Source organism: Vombatus ursinus, unplaced genomic scaffold, assembly GCF_900497805.2.
Source record: "Vombatus ursinus unplaced genomic scaffold, bare-nosed wombat genome assembly UNPS02004577.1, whole genome shotgun sequence".
NCBI lineage: Eukaryota > Metazoa > Chordata > Mammalia > Diprotodontia > Vombatidae > Vombatus > Vombatus ursinus.
In genome coordinates, this window is record NW_020944355.1 from 338,750 (window position 1) to 365,184 (window position 26,435).

At 47.7% G+C, this 26,435-nt stretch overlaps 1 protein-coding gene across 3 annotated transcripts in view; it reads left to right on the forward strand.

The window, feature by feature from the left end:
• Nucleotides 1-477: 477 nt before the first annotated feature.
• PCDH19 (protocadherin 19) overlaps nt 478-26,435 on the forward strand; it is a 119,313-nt gene continuing 93,355 nt past the window's right edge. For 2 of the 3 annotated variants that reach the window (XM_027838215.1, XM_027838225.1), the window contains exons 1-2: nt 478-4,310; nt 7,853-8,180. In XM_027838215.1, the coding sequence (XP_027694016.1) occupies nt 2,170-4,310; nt 7,853-8,180 (2,469 nt within the window). In that variant the 5' untranslated portion in view covers nt 478-2,169. Of the gene's footprint in view, nt 4,311-7,121; nt 7,263-7,852; nt 8,181-26,435 lie in introns of all 3 variants that reach the window. The other variant, XM_027838204.1, reaches the window with a different exon arrangement.

A 26,435-nucleotide genomic window follows, 5' to 3' on the forward strand; every position in this document is an offset into this window, starting at 1 on the left:
ACTTCTCTGTGTGTAAGTTTCTCCCTCTTGGCTCCTCCCCTTCGGCGAGCCGGCCCCGCCCCTCTAGCCAGAAACACGTTCTGCCGTCTGCTGATTGGCCGCAGCCTGGCGTAGCTCGGGCTCGAGCAAGCCCTCTCTCCAGATTCCGCGGCCAGTAGTTTGCGGCAACGGGAGGAGGAGCAGCATTGGAGGAGGAGGAGGAGGAAGCTACGGCGGCGGCGGCAGCAGCAGCAGCAGCAGTAGCAGCAGCAGCGGCAGCGGCAGCGGCGGCATCGGCGAGGTGGTAGAGAGACAGACAGACAGACAGATAGACAGACAGACAGAGCGAGAGAGGGAGAGAGGGAGAGAGAGAGAGCGAGAGAGGGAGAGAGGGAGAGAGGGAGAGAGGGAGAGAGGGAGAGCGAGAGAGGGAGAGAGAGAGAGAGGGAGAGAGGGAGAGAGAGCGAGAGAGGGAGAGAGAGAGCGAGAGAGGGGAGAGCCTTCAGCAGTACAGCTCGTACGCGCAAATGCATGGCAGTGCCGGGGTGGGATTTTTAAACGCACCCCAGACAGTCCCTAACTGCTAGTGCCAGGGATTCTGGCTGCCTGAGATTTTGTCAGAACTTCGAGATCTCTCCGCCGGGTACCAGCAGCATCTTCAGCTCCCTCACACATACGCAGACACACACGCGCGCACACGCACACACACACACACACACACACACACACGCACACGCAGATACCTAGAGAGAGCGCGGGGAAGCACCCTTTCCGAAAGCCAGAGAGAGCCGAACGAAAGGAACCTGGCCCTGGAAGTAAACTTTGGCTGCGAGAGCGAGCGAGCGAGCGAGCGAGGGAGGGAGCGAGCCGCGGTAGCCTGGTCGGGGCAGCCGTGCGTAGAAGCGGATGCCTGCGAGAGCTGGATGTGAGCTCTGGGGGATTTGATCCAGCCGCAGCTGCGCCGATTGCGCACCCAACCCCGCCGGAGCCCGAGGTAGAAGGCGAGCCCACACCTGCGGTATCTCAGACTTTCTGTGCCAATCCATATCATTGTGACTTCTCCATCCTCCCTCTCCGATCCCCCCTACTCATCTTACCCCCACCCCAGCTGTTTGAAAGAACTGAGACTTTGGTTTCCTCGGGCAAATCCCCTGGCAGTTGGCTCAAAAACTTGAGGTGGTGGGGGGAGTGTGCGCCGGGGTGCGGCGGTGGTAACTTTGATTGCCCGATCGCAGCCGCCCGCTGCCCTTTGACTCGTTGGGGGCGATTCCCTGCAGGCGGCCCTCCTGTCGGTGGAAACGGACCGACGGGCGTAGGAAAAAAATCCCTTTGCAAACGAGAGCAGCCGCTTTCGCATCCTCTCCCCTGCCCGCTGGCCTGAGCCCCTGGACCCAGGAGCAGCTGAGAAGCTCCGGCGTCTGCAGCACTTTCCGCCAACCTCAGCCACAGACGCGGCTTTCCTCCCCTCCCCTTCTCCAGACGTTAACCAAAATATACCTATTTATCTATCTTTAAAACAAATACCAGCATCCAGACTGACCAAGCCATAAGGACGCGTTTAAAGTGTGCCCGTTTTCTGCAGTAAGATTTGTGCATTTTTGGGGAGGGGGGAAGATACTTGCGCATGCCAGGTGCAAAGGCATCTATTTCTCTTATACAGTGACTGTGTGTGTGCGCGGGGCTCTGTGCTTGTGCTCTTGATCGTGTTTTAGCTTCTCATTTGTTTCAGTAACTTCTGTTTTGGCCTCGGCTGTTCCTTGGACCAGCCAGAAGAAACCCCTGTACTCCCCTGGGCCTCCAACCTTCCTCTCCTCGCTTCCGATTTGGGGGGCTGTTGATCGCCTCTAACTTTAAAGCGGCAGAAAACTGAAACGGGGGTGAAATTGACTGGCTGGGCAGTCGGGATCGAGGAGAAGAGCTGAGCCAGCGCGCTAGCTCTCGCCCTATTTCTGTCTCCTCTCCCTGTCTTTCCCAGCCTTTCCACATCCCAGGCGTTTGGCTCGCCTCCTGATTCTTTTTCGTCCTGCTCAGCGGGACCTATCTTCTCTGCTTCTTCTCCTCGCTTCGTTCCTCCCCACCAAAAAAAAGAGAGGACGAACAACATAGAAAGAAAAATTAAAATCAACAGGCAGACCAACCAGCCAAGTGAAAGGGAGCCCGTGAAAAGGAGAAGTCACGGAGCCAAGAAAAATGGATTCTTTTCTCCCCATGCTCCTCCTCGAAGCTTTGCTGTGGACCCAGGCGGCATCCTTGATCAATTTAAAATACTCAGTAGAGGAGGAGCAGAGAGCGGGGACAGTGATTGCAAATGTCGCCAAAGATGCCCGAGAAGCCGGCTTTCTGCTGGACGCTCGGCAGCCCGCCTTCCGGGTGGTCTCCAACTCGGCCCCCCACTTGGTGGACATCAACCCCAGCTCCGGGCTGTTGGTCACCAAACAGAAAATCGACCGGGACCTGCTGTGCCACCAGAGCCCCAAGTGCGTGATCTCCCTGGAGGTGATGTCCAGTTCCATGGAGATCTGCGTGGTCAAGGTGGAGATAAAGGACCTGAACGACAACACGCCCAGTTTCTCCACCTCGCAGATAGATCTGGAGATCTCCGAGACCGCGAGCCCCGGCACGCGCATCCCGCTGGACGGCGCCTACGACCCGGACTCGGGCAGCTTCGGTGTGCAAACGTACGAGATCACGCCCAATGACCTCTTTAGCCTGGAGGTGAAGACCCGCGGCGACGGCTCCCGCTTCGCCGAGCTAGTGGTGGAGAAAAACTTGGACCGTGAGACCCAAGCCCATTATAACTACCGCATCACAGCCCTGGACGGTGGCGACCCGCCGCGCATGGGCACCGTGGGGCTCAGCATCAAGGTGATCGACTCCAACGACAACAACCCCGTGTTCCCGGAGCCTACCTACTTGGTGAGTGTCCCCGAGAACGCGCCCCTCAACACGCCCGTCATCCGCCTCAACGCCTCTGACCCCGACGAGGGCACTAACGGCGAGGTGGTTTACTCCTTCTACGGCTTTGTCAACGAGAAGGCTCGCGGCCTCTTCCAGATCGACCCGCACAGCGGTCTGATCTCGGTGAGCGGCGCCATCGACTACGAGCAGGGCCGCGTGTACGAGCTGGACGTGCAGGCCAAGGACTTGGGACCCAACTCCATCCCGGCCCACTGCAAGGTCACCGTGAACGTGCTGGACGTCAATGACAACGCGCCGGTCATCAACCTGCTGTCGGTCAACAGTGAGCTGGTGGAGGTGAGTGAGAGTGCCCCGCCGGGGTACGTGATTGCGCTGGTGCGGGTGTCCGACCGAGACTCGGGGGTCAACGGTCGCGTGCAGTGCCGCTTGTTGGGCAACGTGCCCTTCCGCCTCCAGGAGTACGAGAGCTTCTCCACCATCCTGGTGGACGGGCGCCTGGACCGCGAGCAGCGGGACCAGTACAACCTCACTATACAGGCCCGCGACGGCGGCGTGCCCTCTCTGCAGAGTACCAAGTCCTTCACTGTCAAGATCACTGACGAAAACGACAATCACCCGCACTTCTCCAAGGCCTACTACCAAGTCATAGTGCAGGAGAATAACACCCCTGGGGCCTATCTGCTCTCGGTCTCGGCCAGGGACCCGGACCTGGGCCTCAACGGCAGTGTCTCCTACCAGATCGTGCCCTCTCAGGTGCGAGACATGCCCGTCTTTACCTACGTGTCCATCAACCCCAACTCGGGGGACATCTACGCCCTGCGCTCCTTCAACCACGAACAGACTAAGGCTTTCGAGTTCAAGGTGTTGGCCAAGGACGGGGGCAATCCTTCCCTGCAGAGCAATGCCACCGTCCGGGTCATAGTCCTCGACGTGAATGACAATACCCCGGTCATCACCGCGCCGCCCCTGGTCAACGGCACCGCCGAAGTCTACATCCCCCGAAACGCCGGTGTGGGCTACCTAGTGACGGTGGTCAAGGCTGATGACTACGATGAGGGCGAGAATGGGAGGGTCACCTATGACATGACCGAAGGCGACCGGGGCTTCTTCGTGATCGACCAAGCCAATGGCGAGATCCGCACCACCCGGACCTTCGGGGACAGCTCCAAGACCACTTACGAACTCATCGTGGTCGCCCATGACCATGGCAAGACCTCCCTCTCAGCCTCTGCCTTGGTCTTGATCTACCTGTCTCCGGCCCTCGATGCCCAAGAGTCCGTGGGCTCTGTTAATCTGTCTCTGATTTTCATCATTGCCCTGGGATCTATCGCTGCCATCCTCTTCGTCACCATGATCTTCGTGGCAGTGAAATGTAAGAGGGACAACAAGGAAGTCAGGACCTACAATTGCAGGTAACGGCACCTGACCACCCCCCCCCCTTTTGTTGTGGCAGTTTTGGTGATGGTGATGTTGTTTGTACGTCTCTGTGTTTAGACAAACTGCTTTACGAAAACAAAAAAGACTACACAAATGCATAAAGTTTACTTAAATGCTTTTTTTTTTTGAAGGCAGAAAAAGGTTTGTCCCAGCCCGAGGGGATCAATTCTCTGGCTCTGACACTTTGCTGTAAGACAGTCGTTTACTGTTTGCATTCTGTCATAATGATGATAAGCAGAGAAGCAATTATCTTTCTAAAATTTGCACAGCTGTCTCCAAGAAGTTATGGTGGAAAAAAATAGAGAAAGAAAAGAAATAGTTTCCTTTCAAAAAAAATTGAAAATGTACAGAGCCCCAGCAGTCTAGTAACCAGCGACGGAGACTAGCTTTGGGCCAGGTCTGCCAGCTGCCCAGTCCCGGTGCAGGGGATGTGCCCGGGAGGAAGAAGCAGGGCTGGGAGTTTGAGCTGGAATGGGGGAGGGTAGAGAGGGGGAAGAGAGAAGGAGAGGGGCTGTTAGAGAGCCTGGCGTCTGAGCTCAACCGAAGCGAAAAGCTGGATGCAAAGGGAACAGTTTTCTCAGTCATCTGGATGTTTCTAAAGATCTGGATGCTTTGCTGGGGTGTAGACCAAGCACCAAAGCGACTGATAGCACTTTCCCTTTCGTATCTAGGTGGTTATTGTTATTGTTATTTATTATTATTATTATTATTACAACAATAGGGAGCTGGTGGGTGGGGGCCCAATTCCCCTCCAGGGCAAATTGGTGGCGCTTGCAAGGTAGAGGCATTATTAGCAAGGGGCCCCCACCAAAGAATGCCACAATGGATACTTGTGTCTCCCAGTCTTCTGAGGGGTGTGTACGTGGCGCAGGTGGGGGTGGGGGTGGGGAATGCGAACGGGCGAAGAGAAAGGTGAAAACAGAAATCATAGAAGAAATAAGATTTCATGATCCATAGACTAATTAGAGGGTAAACCCAGATACTCTTACGCGGATTCTTCAAATCCAGACGGTGTTTATTATTTTTTACAGCACCACCAAATCAAATGGTTAAAAAAAAAAAAAAAAAAAAGAGGTTTTTGGAGTTTGATGCGAATGACTGCCGGGTTCGTGTGTTCTCCCCCTCCCCCTCCTCCCCGCCCGGACCCCGCAGGTGTGTGTGTGCGCGCGCTTTGCCACACAAGCATTTCTCCTGGATCTCAGTTTGACCATCTGTGCTTGACTTATGCAGCAAGCAATCCGAAGCCGTCTTGGCCTGGGTCCGAGGCAGCGGTGGCAGAGGGGCAGCGGGGCGGCTTGGGTCCGAATCGGCGCTTAGAGGCCGAGCAGCCCGAGTTAGCCCGACAGAGGCGTACCCCCATGAATATCAATGAGGGTCCATAAAGGAGCAGCTGCGGCATCGCCTCTGAACTGGGGCTAATCCTGTTAGGAGGGAAGTGGCCCCGACTCTGCTTCTGCCCTGTGGGGTGGGGAGATCTAGGGAGAACCTAGCTGCTGCGGCTGCGGCTGCCCCTGGCCGGGGCCTGAGCCCAGCAGCCCAGAAGGATAGGGCTTCTCCCAAGTTGTATTTGGCCCACGGCAGGGGCAGGTGATGGGACCCCAGCGCCCTGCCCACCCAGCGCAAAGTGAGAGAGTGTCTAAGCCCTTTGCTAGATGAAAAAGATCTAGAGCCTGAACTCGAGAGAGCCCGGAGCACCCTGCCTGGAAGAGAAGCCCCTGGCTGCCAGAGAGAGCGAGCTCGGTCACATAGAGAGCCCTTGTTGAGCCAGGGGCCAGGCTGGCTGCCCCAGGCAAACACCCGTCTGGGCTACTCTCCCCGCCCCCCCCCCCCCCCCCCCCCAGACGAGTACTCTGCGACTCGGGATGGCTGGGGATTAACGAAGTACAATTCAGTGCCATGGCTGATGAATAAAGGGCAGTGCCCAGGATGCCTTTGCTGGGTACTGTGAATGCCCCTTTGCCAGGCTGCCCAACCTAGGTGAGCAAAACAACTGCAGCTGCCCAGTGATTCCGGGCAAGGATGCTGCCATATCTATATGTATCTGCATTTTTAACAGCCAAGATACTGGGGTGCCCCCCCCCCCCCCCACCAGTCCTAGCCCTATAGCATCAGTGTGCTCTCACTGCCTGTCTGCCCAGGCCCTGGAGAGACTTGAGGATGCTGGAAGCTTCTCAGCTCGAGGGGTGGGCCATGCCCAGGTGGTAATAGCCTCTCAGTGGCAGTTCTTTCCCTCTCCTACAGTCTACTGCTTGGGCTCCTCAGCGAGCTGGGCTCCAGGGGCTGGGCTTTCCTTTTTGGGCAGCCTTAGGATTCTGTCCAGGTCCTCTGGCAGCCCCCCCCCCCCACCCCCAGTTCATAGATGTGCCTTGGGAGATGTTATGCAATAGCTGTATGAATTGCCCTTCCTTTTTGTAGGCAGACAATTCCATTTGGAGAGCAAGACTGCTGCCACTTTCTTTTTCCTTGGAAGGGAAAACCTGTATTATTTATCGTCCCTGCTCTTTTCCTTACTACTGTACAGAGATTGCATTTCAAAACAAAGAGAAGTCCCGTGCTGTAGAAAGTAATAAATGGTTTGGAGAATCTGGCCCCATTTGAATGTTTCTCCTTGGCTAAGCAGCCCAATAGCGGCTGTATTGTTCTGTGCTCATGTCTCTGTCTGTCTGGGTCTGTGTGAATTGAATCGAATTGAGTTCTCTCTGTTCCGTTTCCAGTCCCACTGTCTGTAGGTCTGCCTCAGTGAGAAGCCTGCTGCTGAATGCACTAACCTTGACATTCTCTTGCAGCAGCTGTCTAGCCATCCCTCGCCTCTTCTGCCATTTCATAAAAAGGCCCAAACGGCAAGTGGAGGGTCTGCGGCTCTGTTTCTCCTGGGAACAGGGAGGAAGGCACAAAAGCAGGGGAGAAACGGAGCCTACCGGGACCAGGTACAAAAGACACTGCTCTCCATTCAAGCCACCGTGGGCTGGCAGACACGGGGTGGGGGGAGGGTGGGAAGGGGATGAGACAGTGGCCTGGCACCCATTGCTGTCACCAAGGGGCACTCCAGACATGCTTGGCTGACCAGGCAGGCCAGTGGTCAATGACAGAGGAAGTAAAATGTCTAATGCCCGAACGGGGGGGGGCGTTATTAATTACTGGGTTCATTTCCCCTTTCCTTCATCCCCATATCTGTCCTTCTATAGGTTCTCTCAGGCCCGGTGGCAGCTCACAGATTTGAGCATCTGAGCATTGTGTTGTATCTTTCCAGTGGGCTCCCTTTCCCCCTGCCAAATTATAACTAGCAAATTCAAACTGGAAGAATGGGGGCGGGGCACTAAATTTGGCCTGCAAACTTTGTGGTCCCTGGCTGATTTTCATATGCCAGAAGCAAGAGAAGGAAACAACTCGACGTAATGGGTGCAAAGAAGAAATTGAATTGTCGGAGGAGCAAAGCCCTTTGGGTGGCTGCTCTTTATCACTCAGGGCATATTGCCAGGTAGCACAAGAGGCTCACTTTGCCTTTTCTGTCACACAGGATTGCTGAGTACTCCTATGGGCACCAGAAGAAATCAAGCAAGAAGAAGAAGATCAACAAGAATGACATCCGGCTGGTGCCCCGGGACGTGGAGGAGAATGACAAGATGAATGTGGTCAGCTGCTCCTCCCTGACCTCGTCCCTCAACTACTTCGACTACCATCAGCAGACCCTGCCTCTAGGCTGCCGCCGCTCCGAGAGCACCTTTCTGAATGTGGAGAACCAGGGGGGTCGGAATGCAGGCTCTAACAACATCTACCACCACACCTTTACTGTGCAGAGCGCCCAGCAGCCTGACCTGATCATCAATGGGATGCCCCTGCCCGAGGTGAGTGTGGGGAGCCTTCTGGGCTGCCTGGACTGAGCCCCTTTGTTTACTAGCTGTCCCTCCACCAGCCTGGGTAAGTGGGGCTTTTCAAGGTAGCCCCTTTGGGGCTCAAGAGCCGAGATGGCCCTTCCGAGGTGCTGTCCTCCAGGGTGGCATGGTGCCAGGGTATCTCTGCCCTGGCCTCCATGTTTCACTTGCCAATGACAAGGGCATTTTAAGGGGAAATGGAGTAAAAGAGGCAGAAGTTTCATTTGCTGGCAACACCCAAGGAGCATCAACTAGTACAGGGCTTCTTCCAAAGCTCTGTGGGGCATTGGCCCAGTGATGGACCCTACATTTTTTTTCCATTAAAGATTGAGGTAAGGAGGAAGAGGCCTGAGCCACAAGCTGTTCTGCCTTATTGGCCCCACTTGCTTCAGGAGAGCCCACCATTCTAGCAGGGGCTCTGGCAGGCTGGTGGAAAATGATCCAGGAGAAGTCAAGTTGTAGTGGAATTCAGACTCTACCCTCTATTATGCTGGGACTGTGGTTCCAGTTTGGAAATGATTACAGCATGGAATTTGCCATATTCCCTCTAATTGGCATCTTCCTCAGAGGGTGGTTCAAGGGAGAGGGGCAGGAAGCAAAATTCCTTTACTACTTGGTAGTAGCTCTGGCCGCAGTCGATAAAAGAGGAGGTTAAAACTGTCATTTACAATGTGATTTTTTTTTTTTTTGGATTAACTGGGTATTAGTTATCCGGGTTTGCCATTACCATGGTGAGGTGAAATTGTCATTTACCATGAGGGGTTTTTGGATTAACTGTGGATATTAGCTATCTGTGTCTGCCATTGCTATGGTGAGGTGAAATTGTCATTTACCATGAGGGGTTTTTGGATTAACTGTGGATATTAGCTATCTGTGTCTGCCATTGCGATGGTGAGGTGAAATTGTCATTTACCATGAGGGGTTTTTGGATCAACTGTGTATATTAGCTATCTGTGTCTGCCATTACCTTGAATAATCAAAGGTTGCAAATAGTGTTTTCAAATGGGAGCATTTTCTTAAAACACTAGGAAGGTAGTTTATGGCTATTGCAATGCTGGAGGGTGAGAGATGGGCATAGGTGTGGATGGGTGTCTACATGTGTGTGTCTGGGGGTGGGGGGAGAACGGTAGGTGATGCTTGCAATGCTGTATCTGATTTTGTTTTGTCACTGAGTTGTACTTTGGTCACCAGTCACCTAAGTCATGGAATATCCCAGCTGAAAGGGATTTGGGAGATAATTTAGTCCAACCCCCTTATTTTATAGATTCAAAAAATGAGACCTGGAGCAGGGATGGACGTTTCCCAGTAGTGACTGGTAGGATCAGAGCTAGACCCCAAATCTTCTGACTCCCAGTCCGATGAGTGCTGTTTCTGTTAGAGCAAGGTCTCGTTTGGCATGGCATTCCAGCCTCATTTGGGCAGCGCAGAAAGGATGATAAATGGCTCCCTCATGCAATGGTTGTCCTGCTTTTTCATTCCGTAGACCAATTTGATAAAACCAAAGGTTTCTTGGTATATCTACTCATGCCTACTTGACCCTGAAAAAGATTCCCACCTCACTCATCCACCTATTCATTCAGCAAACATTTATTAAACCTCTATTATGTGCCAAGCACTATGCTAGTTATGGGGGGGGGTTTACAAAAAATAAAAATGGGGGCAGCTAGGTGGCACAGTGGATAGAGCACTGGCCCTGGATTCAGGAGGACTTGAGTTCAAGTCCGGCCTCGGACACATAATATTTACTAGCTGTGTGACCCTGGGCAAGTCACTTAACCCCATTGCCTAGCCAAAAAAATAAAAAATAAAAATTAAAAAAAAATGAAATAGTGAATGAAATGAAAAAGAAAATGAAACAAAAATGAAAAAAAAAACCAAATGAAATAGGAGCTTATGTTATACTGTGTGGACATACTGTTTAAAATAGGTAAGAAATACAGCACAATTTAGAGATGGAAAGAACACTAATGATTAGGGCTGTTCAATTCAATTCAATTCAGTCCCAGCTGAAGTGGGGTTGGACTAGATGACCTCTAAGGTCCCTTCCAGTTGTAGATTCATGATCCTATTGTGCCTTGTACTGTGTTATGTGATGGATATAGAAAGACAAAAACAAAGCTCTCTGCCCTCTTAGTGTGTGCGTGTGTGTGTACGACATTTTAACAGATAAGGAAATGAAATGGTAATTTGAGTCGAGAAGAGGGACTAACAACTGGGAGGTTTTATTTCAGTTCATTTCAATCCAACAGACATTGATTAAGCACATATTGTGTGCCGGGCATTGTGCTTGGACCTAGGGATAAAAAGACCCAAAGCAAACAGTCTCTTCCCTCGAAACGCTTCCATTCTCCTGGTGGGCTACAGAGGAGACCCAAATAAGTACATGCAAAATATATACACAATGAAGACCGAATAGCTTTGAGAGCAGGGGGGAGCATTAACAACCGGGGAGCTAGTGGTGCTGCTGGTGGCGGGGGCAGGGTGGGGGGGGGGGCAGGAGAGGCTCCAGTACAAATGGGAAGAACAGCAAAGCTTTTGGATGAGACACCAGTGAAGGATGTCAGAAGTAAATTATTCATTCCCACAAGAAAGTGAAGCACAGATATAGTCAATTAATCAATCAATATGTATTTATTGAATGCATATTATATGCCCAGTCCTGTGCTAGGCACTGTATAAATATTAATTAGTCTCAGTTAACAGTCCAAGAGACCAGTCCCCAGACTACTGGGAAGGGACCCTTTTGAACCTACGGTGCCTTCTCAGAGCACCCTTTGAGAACCAATATTCTAAATCTCGGCAAGCAGGAGTGGGCACAAAATAGCTGTTTTCCTGTCAAGGAGGGTCTTGATCTTAGTGGCTTTGGCCTCCACCCTGTGGCAGAGTGAAGACAGCCACATTCTTCATCTTACGATGGCCAGGCCAATGAAGAAAGTGAAAATGATCGGTCCAGCTGAGTCTAGCTTGACTTGAGGCACTAGGGAACATAGAACCTGGTGGCTACCATTTCATCAGAGCTAGGCTGGGAATGTGCCTTGGGCCAACACCCCATACTCCAGTGAAGGCAAAGAATTGAATTTGGATCATGTCCTCACCCTGTTTCTGACTTCTGACTCAATGAGCCTGATGGTGTCTGCTCAGCAGATCTCTGAGGGCAGGCTGGGACCTAGGTGTCACGTTAGGTAGTATCCCATAATGAGGATGGTCCCAAATTGGGGAAAGTCAAGTTGGCTGCCTGACTTGGGAGTGGTTATTTCCACTGCATCCACCACGAAGTTCCATATGGGGGAGGGGAGAAAAGGCAAGTATTTCCCTTTTTCTTCTCTAGCTCAAGATTCCTCAAAGAGAGCTGAGCAGCATAAAGGGAGTGATGGCTAAAGTGAGGGTATCTTTGTGACCAAGCCTAAGCACAATGCCACGGGAGTGGTAAGGAGCCGATTGGTGATGCCCAGCCCACTTTTCCAGGCACTTATCGTGTTTATTTTCACTGGGTTTCCTTGCCTCCATCCTGTCTTGGACCTTACATGTCTAACCAAGGTAGCACACATTGTGCTAGGCATGGTGCCTGATACAAAAAGCCAGAAACATAATTCCTGTCCTCAGAGCACTTAGAGTCTAATACAGAGGAAAGGAACAAACATTTGTTAAGTACCTACTATGTTCCTGGAATAGTGTTAAGCCCTTTACAGATATTATCTCATTTGAATAGAACATAAGCTCCTTGAGGGCAGGGACTGTTTCACGTTTGCCTTTTTATCTCCAGCTCCTAACAGTGTCTAACACATAGTAGGAGTTTCATAACCATTTCTTGAATTGGATTAAATTGAATTTGGTTGGGGAGGTTAGCTAAACAGCACAAAATGGCCAGAATTGCACAAGATGGATTTCAGTCCAATGCCAGGTTGTACTCTACAGCCTCCTAGGGCCCCAGGCCTCCCCCTCCCTCCATCTGCCATAGCGGTTACAGGAAAGCATATACAGCCTTTCTGTTTAACTGTCAAGGTTACCCACTTTGATGCTGAATTGGGGAAGCTTCTGCATCAATGCACAAACACAGCCAGCCGATGCCAAATGGAGCTGCCCAGAGAGGCGAGAAGTGAAAGGGCCTTTTAAGGCAATTAGGCTGATAAGGGGGTTGTAATAGAGCACCAGGCCCCAGAACTGGAACTCAACCTGTGGCACTTATACAGAGGCACTGATCTGGACCCGGCCAAGCTGCCAGCCCAGGAGGTCCAAGTCCCAGGGCAAACTTGGGCAAGGAACTTCCTCACACTGGGCCCCAATTTCCTCTTCAGGGAAGTCAAAGGATTGGACCAGGTCATGGACTCTTAATAGGTGGTCCATGAACTTGTTCTTGAAAATATTTAGATAGCTGCATTTCAATATGGTCAGTTTCTTTGGTAATCCTACATATTTTATTTATTATATGTACCAACACAGTGCCTGGTATATAATAAGTGCTTAATAGATGCTCTGTCTATTTATCTACCCATTTAATGCATTTAAAAACATGATTCCTGAGGAGTACCTGACACAAAAAAGTGAAAATCCCTGGACCAGATGATTTGAGGTTGAGTCCGATGTGTTAAGGTCCATAGGTGCATGATGTGTTTGAAGGCTCTCAGCTGAGTGATGTGATTGACTGCATGTCCTTCCAGATTTCCATAGATACCTTAGATGGCAGTTTCTTGTATTCTGAGTGCTGGCCAATGAATAGGGATGGTTGAAATAAAATGGTGGGTGGAGATAAGAAGCACCCTGCTATAAGCCACCATGGCAAAATACAGTCCAACATTCTCCACTGAGTTCTCCAAAATTGCACTGATTCAGGAGGGGTGGTGGAGGCAAAGGATCATTTCCCCAAAAAGATGTGAAAGAACTAGAAAGAGCTCTGAGAGCATGGCCAACTCATGGAGAAGTGGGAAGCCCCAGAGAGCACAGGAGAAAACAGGCTCCCTGGATGGCTGGAGACAATGGGAAGTGGCTGACATTTTGAAATTTGAGTTGTTTATTATGATGGAGGCCTTGGTATCCCAGGGTCATAGGTTTTGATGTGGAAAGGGCCTTGTTGTAGGATGTAAGCTCATAGAGGGTAGGAACCCTTTCAGTTTTTGGCTTCTTGTCTGAAGTGTCTAGCACTGTCCCTGGTGCAGGGTAGGTGCTTAACAAATGTTTGGTGAATTGAATTCCAGGTCCTGTAGTCTAACCTCTTTATTTTTTAGATGACAGAACTCTTGGTTCTTAGCTAATAAGAGATCTTCTTGATTCTAATATGATGGACAGACGAGGGAATATTTTTTAGTCAGTGAAAACTGCCTACTCTGCTGAGCCCTCCTAAGCATCCACTGGGCCTTTCTTCAGCACTCTCAGGATGTTGCATTTTTAGGACTGCGCATTGTCTGCCATTTTAGCTCAACCACTCATCCTGTAGCTAGCGCCGGATAGCTTTTCCCAGCTGATCTCAGCTTGGAAGACATGTTCCCAAATAGTCTGTCCCATTGTTGTCTCCATGCAACTGACACAGAACCCAGGTAGTTTACATTAGGATTTGCTAATTTATTATTATCATTCCTGATTAGCAATTAGTTGGTTACCTTAGAGATCGCTTCTCTCCCTGTGCACCATCTCCAAAGTTGTGTTCTTACTAATGATCCTGAGATTTCATCTCCCGTGGGGATTGGAGGCAGGGCATTTTCCATAGAGGGCTCTCAGCTTTAGGATTCCTTTTTATAATGGTAAAAAAAAGGTAATTACCATGAACATTATGCTTATTGTTAAAGTAATCTTACCAATATCCACTTCTGACACCTCTTGGCTGGGTGACCCTGGGCAAGTCACTTAACTTTTTAGTGCCACCAGGATAACTGTCTAAGGTTGCAGAGTAGACACTAACCTGCTGGAAGAAATTCCTTATTGAGAGTTCCTTAAAATTTTGAAATCAGGGATCTCTTAAAAAACACACATACCCCAACACATATATGTATACATATGTACATATATGGCAAAGAAATTGGCAAGCATATATATGCTATATACATATACACATGTGTTACCAATACTAGTGTAATATTAATTGCTAGAGTTGACATGGTGCTGAAGAAAGAACATTGGATTGGAGTCAGAGCATCTGGTTTCATAGCCTACCTCAGTCACTTATGAGCTGTGTGACCCTGAGCAAATGACTTCACCTTTCTGGGCCTCCATTTCATCAGCTGAAAAAATGAGCCCAGGATCTGTGATCCTACATCCTTATCTTACATCAAGAAGCCACTGTGGATGACATACAGAGCCAGTCCTGGAGTCAGGAAGACCTGGGTCGGGATTACCTCCGACACATGCTGCCTACGACACTGGGCACCACTTAACCACTCAGTTTCCAGGGCCACTCTCTGGCATGAGAAGTTCTATATGAGTTGCTGATTTGTTTCTGTGGAGGGAGTTTCTACACTAGAAGGGCTACACAATGATGAAATCAAAGCTTTATGCTCCTCCAATTATATAGTAATTTAATTAATGTTAATTATTAGGGATAGGGACTGGGCCAGTGATTTCACTGGTGTAGGGAACCTCCTGGTGAGGAAATTCCCTGTACCACCTCCTTTTCTTCATCCTCAAGAACTGCCTAGGTTAATGAGCCTAATGAGGTCACACAACCAGCATGTGTCAGAGATAGGTCTGGCATCCAGGTATTCTTTGCTTGAAACTGAGCTCTCTATTCATTATCCAGGTTTTAATTTTTTTTTTGTTAGGCAATAGGGTTAAGTGACTTGCCCAGGGTCACACAGCTAGTAAGTGTCATGTGTCTGAAGCCGTATTTGAACTCAGGTCCTCCTGAATCCAGGGCCGGTACTCTATCCCCCCAGAGGTAAGATTTGAACCCAGGTCTTCCTGACCTCAAGTCCAGCATCCTATCCATTATGCCATGATGCCTCTCATGGCCCAGCTGTGAGGTAGACAGTGCAAGCACAGACAAGGGAACTGAGGCTCAGGGCAGGGAACAGACTCCTTCTAAAGTCATAAACAGAGGAAGTTGCAGTCACCTAACTAGAAACTTCATTGGTTTAGTTCATTCTTTCCCCATTGACAGTTTTGTAGTTCAAGAGCATCTGGGACCCTCTCCCTCCTCCCCCCATCTGCCCCCCACCCCCTCTCCCCAACATCGAGGCTGTGGCTGTGATGTTTTTGTCCTCACTGCTGGATGTGTGCCCGGGGCAGAAGCGCAGGGGGCCACTCATTATGAACTCGATAAATGCGATGAACATCACCTCTTGGTCTCAGGGACACCTTCAGATGACCAAAGGGCAGTGAGGCTGAGGTGAGCACCAGGGTCATCCAGGCTGACCCCTCCATGCATCTTTGCTTCCAGGGCTAAGAGGAGGACAAGCATTGCTTGATAAGTGACCATAGACATGAGGAAATTAAGTCATTGGAAGGAGAGGTCTGTGTTTGAAAGAAGGGCACCTGGCTCAGCAAGGCAACAGTTTTTCCCCACTGAGAGGAGGCTGGATTTCTTTAATGTGAGCCTCATTTACTCCTAACAATTAAGAACCTTGAAGTGAAAGTCCCTGAGGATCAGTTGTTTGGAGAGGGAAAGGCTGTTCACGCTACATTTCCTCCTTGGCTGTTGTCTTGGGTTCTGAGTGGGCTTGGCATGGGCTGCATGGGGAGGCTTGCCCGGGTTTGAATAGGTGGCCCAGGGCCTCCACCTGCCTCCAATTGTTCTTGCTGGGAGGGGAAGGGACCTCGCCCTTTGCACCTGCAATTAGAAGATTGTGGAAGAGCTCAAAGTGCATTTGTTTCCAGACAAAGTCTCATTCTTTCTTCTGGAGCTATTGGTTTTGAGCATTCCTGGGAGGGAGGAGCTAATGTTCCTTTCTCCACTATAAAGTTTAAGGAATGGAGTCATACAAAGGAAAATTCAATTCAATTCTAATAAGCATTTATTAATCACCTACTGAGTGCCAGGTGCAGGGGTTCCAAGGGTAAAAGAAAAAAAATAAAAAAAAAACCCAGTCCTTGCCTTCAAGTAGCTTACATTCCATTGGGGAGGGGGAACAGCACAGCATATACTCAGAGAAGTACGTATAAAATATATACAAAACAAATACACAGTGATTCGTAGGGAGGGGGAAGTAAACAATAAACAGCTGTGCCAATCAGGCATTGGTGGGGGAAGCATGGCTCCTATAGAAACACAGAGGTGGGAAATTCAATGGAGTTTACAGGGAGCAGCAAATAAGCCAGGTTCACTGCAACACAAAGACCTTGGAGGAGAATAGATAGATGGTCAGAGCCAGATTGTGAATGGCTTTAAATACCAAAAATAAGAGATTGTATTTGATCCTAGAGGCCATAGGGAGCCACTGAAGCTTCTTGAGCAGAGGAGTGATTTGCCCAAGTCATAAAAGTAAAACCCAGGTATCCTAAGACATTGTCATATCAGCTGAAGATGGAATAATAATAAATTGTGTGTGTGTGTGTGTGTGTGTGTGTGTGACAGAGAGAGAGGGAGAGAGAGAGAAAGAGAAGGGGAGAGGGGAGTCCTGGACCTGTGAATTCAAAGGTACAGGGAGCTCCCAGGATGGAAATTCCCTCCACCAAGGTCAGTTGGCTTTTCCTCTAGTCTTAGAGGGTTGCCTGGGGCAGTGAGAAGTGAAGTGATTTATCCCTGGTCACACCACCAGTTTGTGTCAGAGGCAACACTTGAACCCAGGTTTTCCTGCATCTAAGACCGGTCCTCTGTCCTATTCTGCCACACTGCCTTTACTAATAATGATAATAGCTGAATTTATAAAATGTTTTATGTTTATTATCTCATTTGACCTTCATAATAACGGTGTGAGTCAGGTACCACAGGTATTATTATCCTCATTTTATAGATGAGGAAATTGAGGCTCAGAGAGGTGAAGGAAATGATTTGCCCAGGGTCACACAGTTATTATGTTTTAGAAGTTAGATGAATTTGAACTTAGGTCTTTCTTTGCCCCAAGTCCAGAAGTCTATTCACTAAACCGCACTAGGACGCTAGAGGGGTACTGCTTATTTCACATGAAGTTTGTCTAAGAATCTATAGGTGCGTCTCACTTTTACTTTTTCTTTTTCCTTTCCTTTTTTTTTTTTTTAGTGAGGCAATTGGGGTTAAATGACTTGGTCAGAGTCACACAGCTAGGAAGTATTATGTGTCTGAGGCAGCATTTGAACTCGGGTCCTCCTGACTCCAGGGCCTGTACTCTATCCACTGGGCTGCCTAGCTGCCCCTGTGTCTCACTTTTTCAAAGTGATGGATTCTTTCCACCCCCCCTCTACCCCTTCCAACATGTATCCATTTAACCTGAATTTATATTGGCAAAAGTCTCACCATCATTGAAAGGTTGGCTCACTAGTCTCAGCCAAATTTGGACTCCTTCATGGTACCTGGATTAGTGAGTGAGAGGCTTGGCTTATAAACTGAGTTTGCCTGTATTTTTATGCTTATCTACCATGCTGTTAAAAAAGAGGCAGCTGAGTGCTGAAAGGAGACAGCTCCCAGGTTGCTGTCCCAGGTCCTGAAAGCTCCCAGGGTGAATAGCTGTTTCCTCCAGTGGTGAAAATCTGAGAATTTCATTTGAAAAGTAATAGGTCCTCTGGAACAATATTGATCCTTCAGTTGGGGAAGTTTTTATAGTTTTATTTGGAGCCCCGTATGTGTATGGGGATGTGTTGGGGAAAGCATTCTGGATTCAAGCAGACAGAGAACTCAGTAGGGTAAAGCTTGTTTTTCTTTGACCTATGTGTGATTTGAGTATCCCCAGAGCTGTGTGGCTGGGTCTTTAAACATCACCTTGATGAGCAGCCTTCTTTTGCTCAGCGAGGAAGCCAGTTTTCACTTTCTCCCACGGACCCTCACCTGGCTGTAGTTCTGTGGAAAGCTGCCCTACCCCCCCAATCCCTCCCCATGTCTTTTGTTGTCACCAGCACTGTCTGTGGCAGCCTCCATTTTAATGATTCTCCCTCCCTCCCCCCTGCCTGCCACCAAATCTGATTTCTGGAACATGAAGGACAATTCTCTCTATATTGTATGGTTTGTTCTTCTGGACAAATGAATTTCTTTTTTAATTTAGAGGAAAAAAAATTGTCAAGCCAGGCAGAGCAGGAGAATAGCAAAGATAGAGATTCTGAGTCAGAGGACCAGTGAGCAAATCTTGGTTCTGTTGCCTCTTCCCTGTGAGGCTTTGGTCACTTAATTCTTCTGGGCCTTAGTTTCCTTATTTGTAAAATGAGGGAGGTGGATGAGACAGATGATCTCAAAAGTCCTTTCCAGCTCTGTGATCCTATGACCAGTGAGTGCCATCCCTAAGAAAGCATCTTATACCTTCATGCCCATGATAGATTTATCCTGGTAACATCACATTAAAATGACCAAAGAGGCCAGTGTGGAGGGGGAAAGGAAGTCACAAAATGGTGACAACCCTTGAAAGGAGTGTACAGTAGTGGGGAGTGGGGTATGTACAGACTCACATCCTTTGTCTTGGTCAGAGGATCTTAGATTTGGAAGGCACTTTAAAGGTTACCTAATCTAACCCCCTACCTTTACAGGTGAGGAAATCCAAGGCCTAGAGAGGTTAAGTGACTCGAGACAGGATGACCTCATAGAGAATTTCAGGACTTGGGCTCATAAGGACCTGGGTTTGAAACTCACCTCAGATGCCAAATGTCTCTGAATCTCAGTTTCCTCATCTATAAAATGGGTATAATAATACCTTGCAGCAACACCTACCTCACAGGGTGGTTGTGAGGCTTAAATGAATAATGGACATGAATGCTACAGAAATGTCAGGTATTATTTGGGGGGTTATTGTTATTATTACTGAAGGTCACTCAGGGCCCAGAGCCAGAGGGATTTGAGTCCAGCTCAGATGCCTCCATTCAGCACTGTCCCACTGCCCCAGTTAATAGGTTGATCCTCTGTATGCCCAGAAGCCTCAGGGTTTGCTTTTCAATTGTTTGCTGAGTAACAGCTGAGGAGCCACAAGAAGTGACTTCCTTTGCCCCCTCCTGCCAGGTCGCCTTCCTGAGTCACTGTGGCACCTGGGGGACTAGCTTTAATGGAACTCCCTGGGTGGGAGGAAGCTAGGTAGTCGTTGCTCAGAATGCACTTATCAGCTTAAGAAAAATCACTTTATGCAGTTACAGAGAAATTTCGTTTCTGGGGAATTGAAGTTGTGAGACTCGGCCCCTTTTCTGGTTCCATCCATTTCTGGTCCTGTCAGCCCTGCTTCCTTTTGCCACTTGCTCCTCTTTCCCACCCTGTGCTGGCTGAACAAAGGTCAGAAAATGTCTTGAGTTTTTAAAGATAAACAGTGGAAAACTTTGTATTTGGTCTAAAATAGTAACAACTATTTTAGTTGTAATTTATAATACGTGGTATATTATAGTATATAATATATAATATATCATATGTAAAATATATATTATAATATATGATATCATAGTAACAACTGTTTAGTAACAACAATAATAACTAACATTTATATAGCATTTCAAGGCTTGCTTTCTGCATGCTGTCTATGTATTCCCTTATTAATATACACTTAGTAATTAGACACTTTTTAATCATAAGCATATTCCCTTTAAGTACATTCAGGTTGGCTTGTGGGAATCTGGGACCCAGTTTTTCTTTTGTTCTGGGAAAGGCACAGACCTGTGATGTCATCTACATGGGGAAACTCCCTCCACTGTTGCAGATTGGCAACTCCTCTGGAACTTGGAATCTAGAGAGTTTGTTACCTAAGGCCACATAGCTAATATATGCCATAGGCAGAACTTGAACCCAGGTCTTCTTAACTTTAAAATTAACCCTCTATCTACTGTGCCACGGTTTCTGTCAAGGTTTTTTTTTTTTAAATAAAAATACAAAATATAAAGCTAGGCTATGAAATATATGTCCACACATATACATATGTTTAGGGCTAGAACTTAGATTCCTTGATGTATTGAGCTGCCAATGTGAAAACTCCCACCACCAATGCAGATCCACCAACTTGTCTATACCTTAGAATTACCTGTGGCAGTGAAAAATTAAGGGATTTACTTAGGGTCACACAGAGAAGATACAAACCCAGGTCTTTAAAAATAGACTGGGCTGAGTGCCTTCTCCCCTGCTATACCCACTTTCACCCAGGGCCTGGCATTGTACTACTTGCCCCAGCAGAAATGGTTCTTTGTTATGGTTGGGCATGAAGTGCAAGTGAAAAGAACAGGTGAAATTCAAGCCAGACTTTTGGCTCTGGGAGATGGGGGTGGCATTGGCAGATCAGGTCATGGTGGTCAGCTTGTTGGGGAGCTCTCTGGGAGGCCCCAGGTGCCCTAAACTCAGAGGATCACCATTGACTCTGATGTTGAAAGAGAATGACTACAGGTGAAAGCTGAGAGGCCCCATTTCTCTGCACACACCGCTGAACCTTTTTAAAATTAAATTTTATCTTGTAAAATTAATGAGCATTTATTTCCTCTCCCTAGCCCCACTCCTACCCCCCAGATAAAAAGGGAAAAAGAAAAACAAACCCCTTATAACAGGTTGGCATTGTCAAGCAAAGCAAATCCCACACTGGCCATGGCCAAAAATGTGTGTCTCATTCTGTTTATTGAGTCAACTACCTTATAGAAACTCTTTTTGGTGTTGGCAAAGAAGTGGGAATTAATAGGACATCCACAATTGGGGAATGGCTAAAAATTATGGTAGATGAATGTAATAGAATCCCATTTTACCTAAGAATCTCATTTTCTAAGAAATGATGAAGGGAATGGGTTAAGAGAAACCTGGGAAGACTTATATGAACTGATGCAGAACAAAGTGAGCAGAAATATAATTGAACCTTGAATTAAACTTTTGAATATCTTCCATCCAGTGAGATGTTATTAGAGAAACAACTGAGGACTTGTTTTCTTTCTGAACATCTTGCCATCCAGATGCCATGGTGATGGGGACGGTGGAGTAGAAGGCATCTAAGTCGAGGGGGGAAAAGTAGGAAGAACCTGACGTTCTACAGCCACAGATTTGAGGCAGAGTATGATAGTGGCTTAAGTACCAGCCTTGGAGTCAGGAGTATCTGGGTTCAAATCTCATCCCTTATACTTACTATATCACACAAAAAGCACTGTGTCAGGTGTTGGGGATTAAAAGACAAAAATTAAATAGTCCTTCTCCTCAAGGAGCTCACAGTCTAGTGGGATGATGGTTGTGATGATAAGGTTACCATCATTATTTGACTCCATTTTTTTGCTGCCTCGGAAAGGTTTGGGGGGTTGTATACCTGTCCTGAATTTGAGAGAGGGCCTAAATCGATGGCATTGGTGATGTCCTGCTGTGTTCACTTCTTGGTCCTGGGAAGTCAGTGCCAATTCTGGATCTGGTTGGAGTCTGGCTGTCCTATAGCAACAACCTTCTGGAGAGAAGAGTTCAATGAAATCAGCCAATCAATATGAATGGCAGGAGGTGTGCCAAAACCAGGGCAGGTAGGGTAGCCCAGAGCTTGTGAGGTTCACGGGCCTGCCTTTGCTAGGTGGCAGTGGTGGTCTTGGAGGTGGTGTTCAAGGTCACTCCAGGAGGTGAGCCTTAATAACCTTAGTAGAGCTATGAAGGATGGCATCAAATCCATCAACTTTCAGGTGGAAGTACCCTTGGTTTTGGTTTTGATCCAGTCCTGTGATTTCATTGGTGGAGGAGGGGTGCAACTCCCGGTCTGGGAATTATTTTCACCCCTGCAGATTAACAACTCTCTGATAACTTAGAGTCTTGGAGAGTTGCAGAAAAGGTGAGTGATTTGCCTATAGTCACACGGCCAGTGTGTCAGAGGCAAGCCTTGAACTTGGCTCTTTGTATGGCCCTGTGCTATGAGTTGGGTGGGCCTTCAGATGCCTAGTATTAGAGTGGTGCGCATGTGTTGGGCTACGATGACATCATCCTTTGGGCGATTCTCTTTGGTCAGTGGGAGCAGAGCCCACTGGGGAACATGAATGAGCTGGCACTGGCCTTAGCAAGGCCAGTGCCAGTTCTCCGGATAAGCAGGAGTTTCGTTCCTCTTGGCTGGCAAACAAGATCTTCCTGGAGAACAAAAATTCACTTCAATATAAATTATGTTGATTATTACTCTACCTGAAATTCACAGAGCTGGGAGTAACCGAGATCTCCTTCTTGAGTCATATATTTTGGAACTGTTTGTGTATATCATGATGCATTATCTAACCTTTCATACCGTTGGAGGCCAACATTATGGAAATCAGTAGCTTTTTATTCCAGTCAAAGGTCAGCCTAACCAAATTATGCAACTTTCAATGCAATTGCTTGAAGCTCCCACTTTGAAAGTTTTTCTCATTTTAATACCTTGCAACAGAGATAAATATTTTTTGCTCCCATTTGTGCCTAACAATTTTTATCTCTGATTGTTGCTGTCTTTGTGACGTGGGCCAGCACGCTAGGCCGTTCAGTGTAGCTTTGTTCATTCTGCTGTTTGCTGTAGATTAACAGCAAAGGGCCAAGATTCAATAAAAAGAGTGTTTTGGGGGGATTTCAGGCCACCAGAGGCTGAAGAAGCCCTACAAAATCACTGTTTCTGGGGCATTTGGGGTTTTGCATGGCAGCCAGAAATGAGGTGTATTTTCTTTTACAATAGATTTGATTTCAGAATTATGAAAAGCAGGTGTGTGCTGTAGGCTGATGGGCTAGGCAGGTGACAATGTAGTCTCCATTGTGGTAAAGCCAGTGTTTTCCCAGAGAAAGGGGTGTGTGTGTGTGTGTGTGTGTGTGTGTGTATTTGTTTGGGACATGGGGCGAATTTGAAGCCTTGATCCCCTTTCAGGCCAATAAAGCATCCTTTTGTTCATCAAGAGAAGACAGAGACCTGCTTGGTGAAACTCTCTTTGCTGTCCATACAACTACGTGCTTAGTAGAGAGACTTTTAATGATAATAATGAGCTCTACTCCGGATAGAGTGCTCAGCTCATCACAGGCACTCCTTTGTTCATCTTACAGCATTGTACTTGGGCCCAAGTTTGGCCACATTTAGTGAATATTTTTATTTAATAGGTGATCGATAAGTATTGAGCACCTATGTACCAGGGCGAGTCAGTGGAAGGAAATTGGCACTTCGGGTCCGGGAAGCCTCTCTCTGGACCTCTGGGTCCTCACTTCTTTTTTCTTTTTTCGGGTCCTCACTTCTAAAAGGAAGGGATTGAGCTAGATGACTTAGGAGGTCTGGATCTTCCAGCTTTAATCTCAAATCCTGTGATCCTGCCCAGGATCATGGGGACAAAGGTCACTAAGACACAGACTCTGCTCTTGTCAAGCATAGCATCTCACTGGGGAGCCATGATGAAACACAGGAAGAGATAAACAATTATTCTTTTCTGTCGATGTCACTTCTTCCTACTAGACTGTAATCCCCATGAGGGCAGCACCCATCTGTCTCATCCATATCTCCACCTTGTGCAGTGCCCTGCACATGGTAGGCACTTACAAGTCAGCACCTAATAGACTATTTTTGCCTTCAATTGAATGTAGTGTTTGCTAAGCGTCAAATGAACAATAAGTCAACATTGTAAATTTCCTGACACTGGAGAGAATAAAGAGTCATTTTGTGGGGTATCCTTTTTATGAATTGAATTCACCTGAGTGTAGTGCCTTACTTTCTCTTTTCCCAATTTTTTTAGTGGGGGGAGCCCAGATTAGTGATTTCATTGGTATAAGGAATTCCCAGTGAGTAAACTTCCTTTACTGATGCAGATTGGCTACAGCCTCTGTAACGTAGTCTTATAGAATGACCTGGACCACCTAGAGGTTAAGTGACTTGCCCAGGGACACATAACCTGTGTATTTCAGAGGCAGGACTTGAAAGCAGATCTTCCTGACTCCAAGCCAGCTTTCTAGTGGCTATGCTATGCAGCCTTTCTTTTCTCAAATTAGCAGTGACAACATTTCCTTTGGATGATAACAGGTATGAAGGATTGCATCTTAAAAGAACCTATTTTTTCTTGTCAGTTTACTTTTTCAAGTTGTGAAATCATGGTATAAGAAAAAAAAATTGTTCCTCCTCCCCCAGCTCCCTTGCCCATATGTATGCTCTAGGTACCCAGAGCATTTCTCACCAATGCTAGACATCTGCTTTACAAATTTATTATGGGGTAGAGGTGTTTAAAAATAGTAACATTTATCTTTTGTTATAGAGTTGAAGTGAGATCCACAGAACCAGAATATTATAAGGGGATAAGCTGTATCAGAGGGGTCTTCTTAGGGGCTGGCATCTCCAGGGTAGCAAAGGAAAGGTTTAAGACTCTGGTGGTCAGTTCTGGGGGAGATTCTTATATACCTTCCTAAACATGTGCTACCATATTCCTAACTTCTTGACACTGAGTCAGACAGTTGGAAACTGATTTTTGTCTTTTTACTGGGACTTGATGGTTGAAACGGCTAAACTTTGGTCTTCACTATGTCCATTGGCTCTGCCATTTTCTCCTAACAAAAATGGAGAACTCAGCTGGTATGGGGGCTACCTGCTCATCTCCCCCCAGCCCCACTTCTGATCTGGCTCTCTGATTGTGGCAGGGAGTTTCTTCAGAAATATGACTCTAAGGCCCAGGTCCATCCCACTGGGGCAGCTTCAGTGTAATTGACAGGCTGAAACACGGTCCTGTCTCCTCAGACTTATGGTTAACTACATGATATCCAGCCCAGTGGCCCCATATAGACAGAGACAAAGTGCTTAGATGTAGGTAGTGCAAATTCATCTGAAAATCTATATGCCCTTTTTCTATAGCTAATAGATGAGGACTCTGCAAAATGTCACCCTGATTGCAGATGAAACTTCAAGTGCTGGCTTGCCACTGCAAAAAAAACCATCTGTGGCCTGATTCTGCAGCTTTTCCCCTAGGATAAGTGGGGAGCTTGGCCTTCGGTGGGACTGTATTTGGTCTCAGTGCAAAAGGGCTTTGTGTTCATTTGATTAGTTGAGACTAGGCAATAGTGGGGAAGGGAACAAGCATTTATTAAGTGCCTACTATGTACCAAGCCTGGTGCTAAGCACTTGCATTTGATCTTTACAATCTTGGAAGGTAGGTGCTCTTATCACTATTTTACAGTTAAGGAAGCCAAGGCAGACAGAGGTGACCAGGTGGCTTGCCTAGGGGCATACAGCTAGTGTCTGAGGCTGGATTTGAACTCAGGCCTGCCTGATTCTGGGGCAGCTTGGTGGTTCAGTGGATAGAGCACCAAGCCAGGAGTCAGGAAGACCTGATTCTGAATCCAGGAAGAACTGGATTTGAACAATCCAGCCCCAGACACTTACTAGCTGTGTGACCCTGGACAAGTCACTTAACCCTACTTGTCTCAGTTTCCTCATCTGTAAGATGATCTGGAGAAGGAAATGGCAAACCACTTCAGTGGTTTTTTCTTTGCCAAGAAAACCCCAAATGGGGTCCTAAAGAGTAGGACACAACTGAAAACTCAACAAGAACTTCCTGACTCTAGGCCTGGCACTCTATCCACTGTACCACCAGCTGCCTAATGCTGAGTTTTACATGGCTTCCACACTGAGAAATGTGACAGCAACTCAGATCAGATACCTTTTGGGGGGATATGGGGAGAAGGGACCCAGAAATGAGTCTTGCAGCACAGCAGCATAGTATCAGGGCTAGAAGGAACCTTAGAGGCAGCAGCGTGTGAGTAAATGTTTAACAATTGGCTCTCCAAAAATATGTATGCAGGACAACCTTTTCAATTTAAACTGCATTATTAACACATTCTCCATCACTTTCTTAAGTCTAAACAATCTACAAAATGACAAATCAAGACCTGATTTATAGCATTTGCCAATTTCTGAGATATAGATGCTCACAAGGAAAATGTATTAAATTGAGTTGCTTTGAGCTGGCTCTAGCACACTCCTGCTTAGGGGCTACCTAGTCTGTCCCCTTCTCTTACAGATGAGGAAACTGAGGCCCAGAGTCTGAGGTCACCCAGGTAGTAAGTGCCAAAGGCAGGATTCAAACCCAAGTCCTAGGCCTCCAGAGACAGTGCTATTTCCTCTTTACTCACTAGGCTGTCTAAGATGAGGGAAGAACCTGTCCCTTTTTTCTCCTAATCTTTAATGTGAAAGCTCGTGTGTGTGTGTGTGTGTGTGTGTGTGTGTGTGTGTGTGTGTGTGTGTGTGAGAGAGAGAGAGAGAGAGAGAGAGAGAGAGAGAGAGAGAGAGAGAG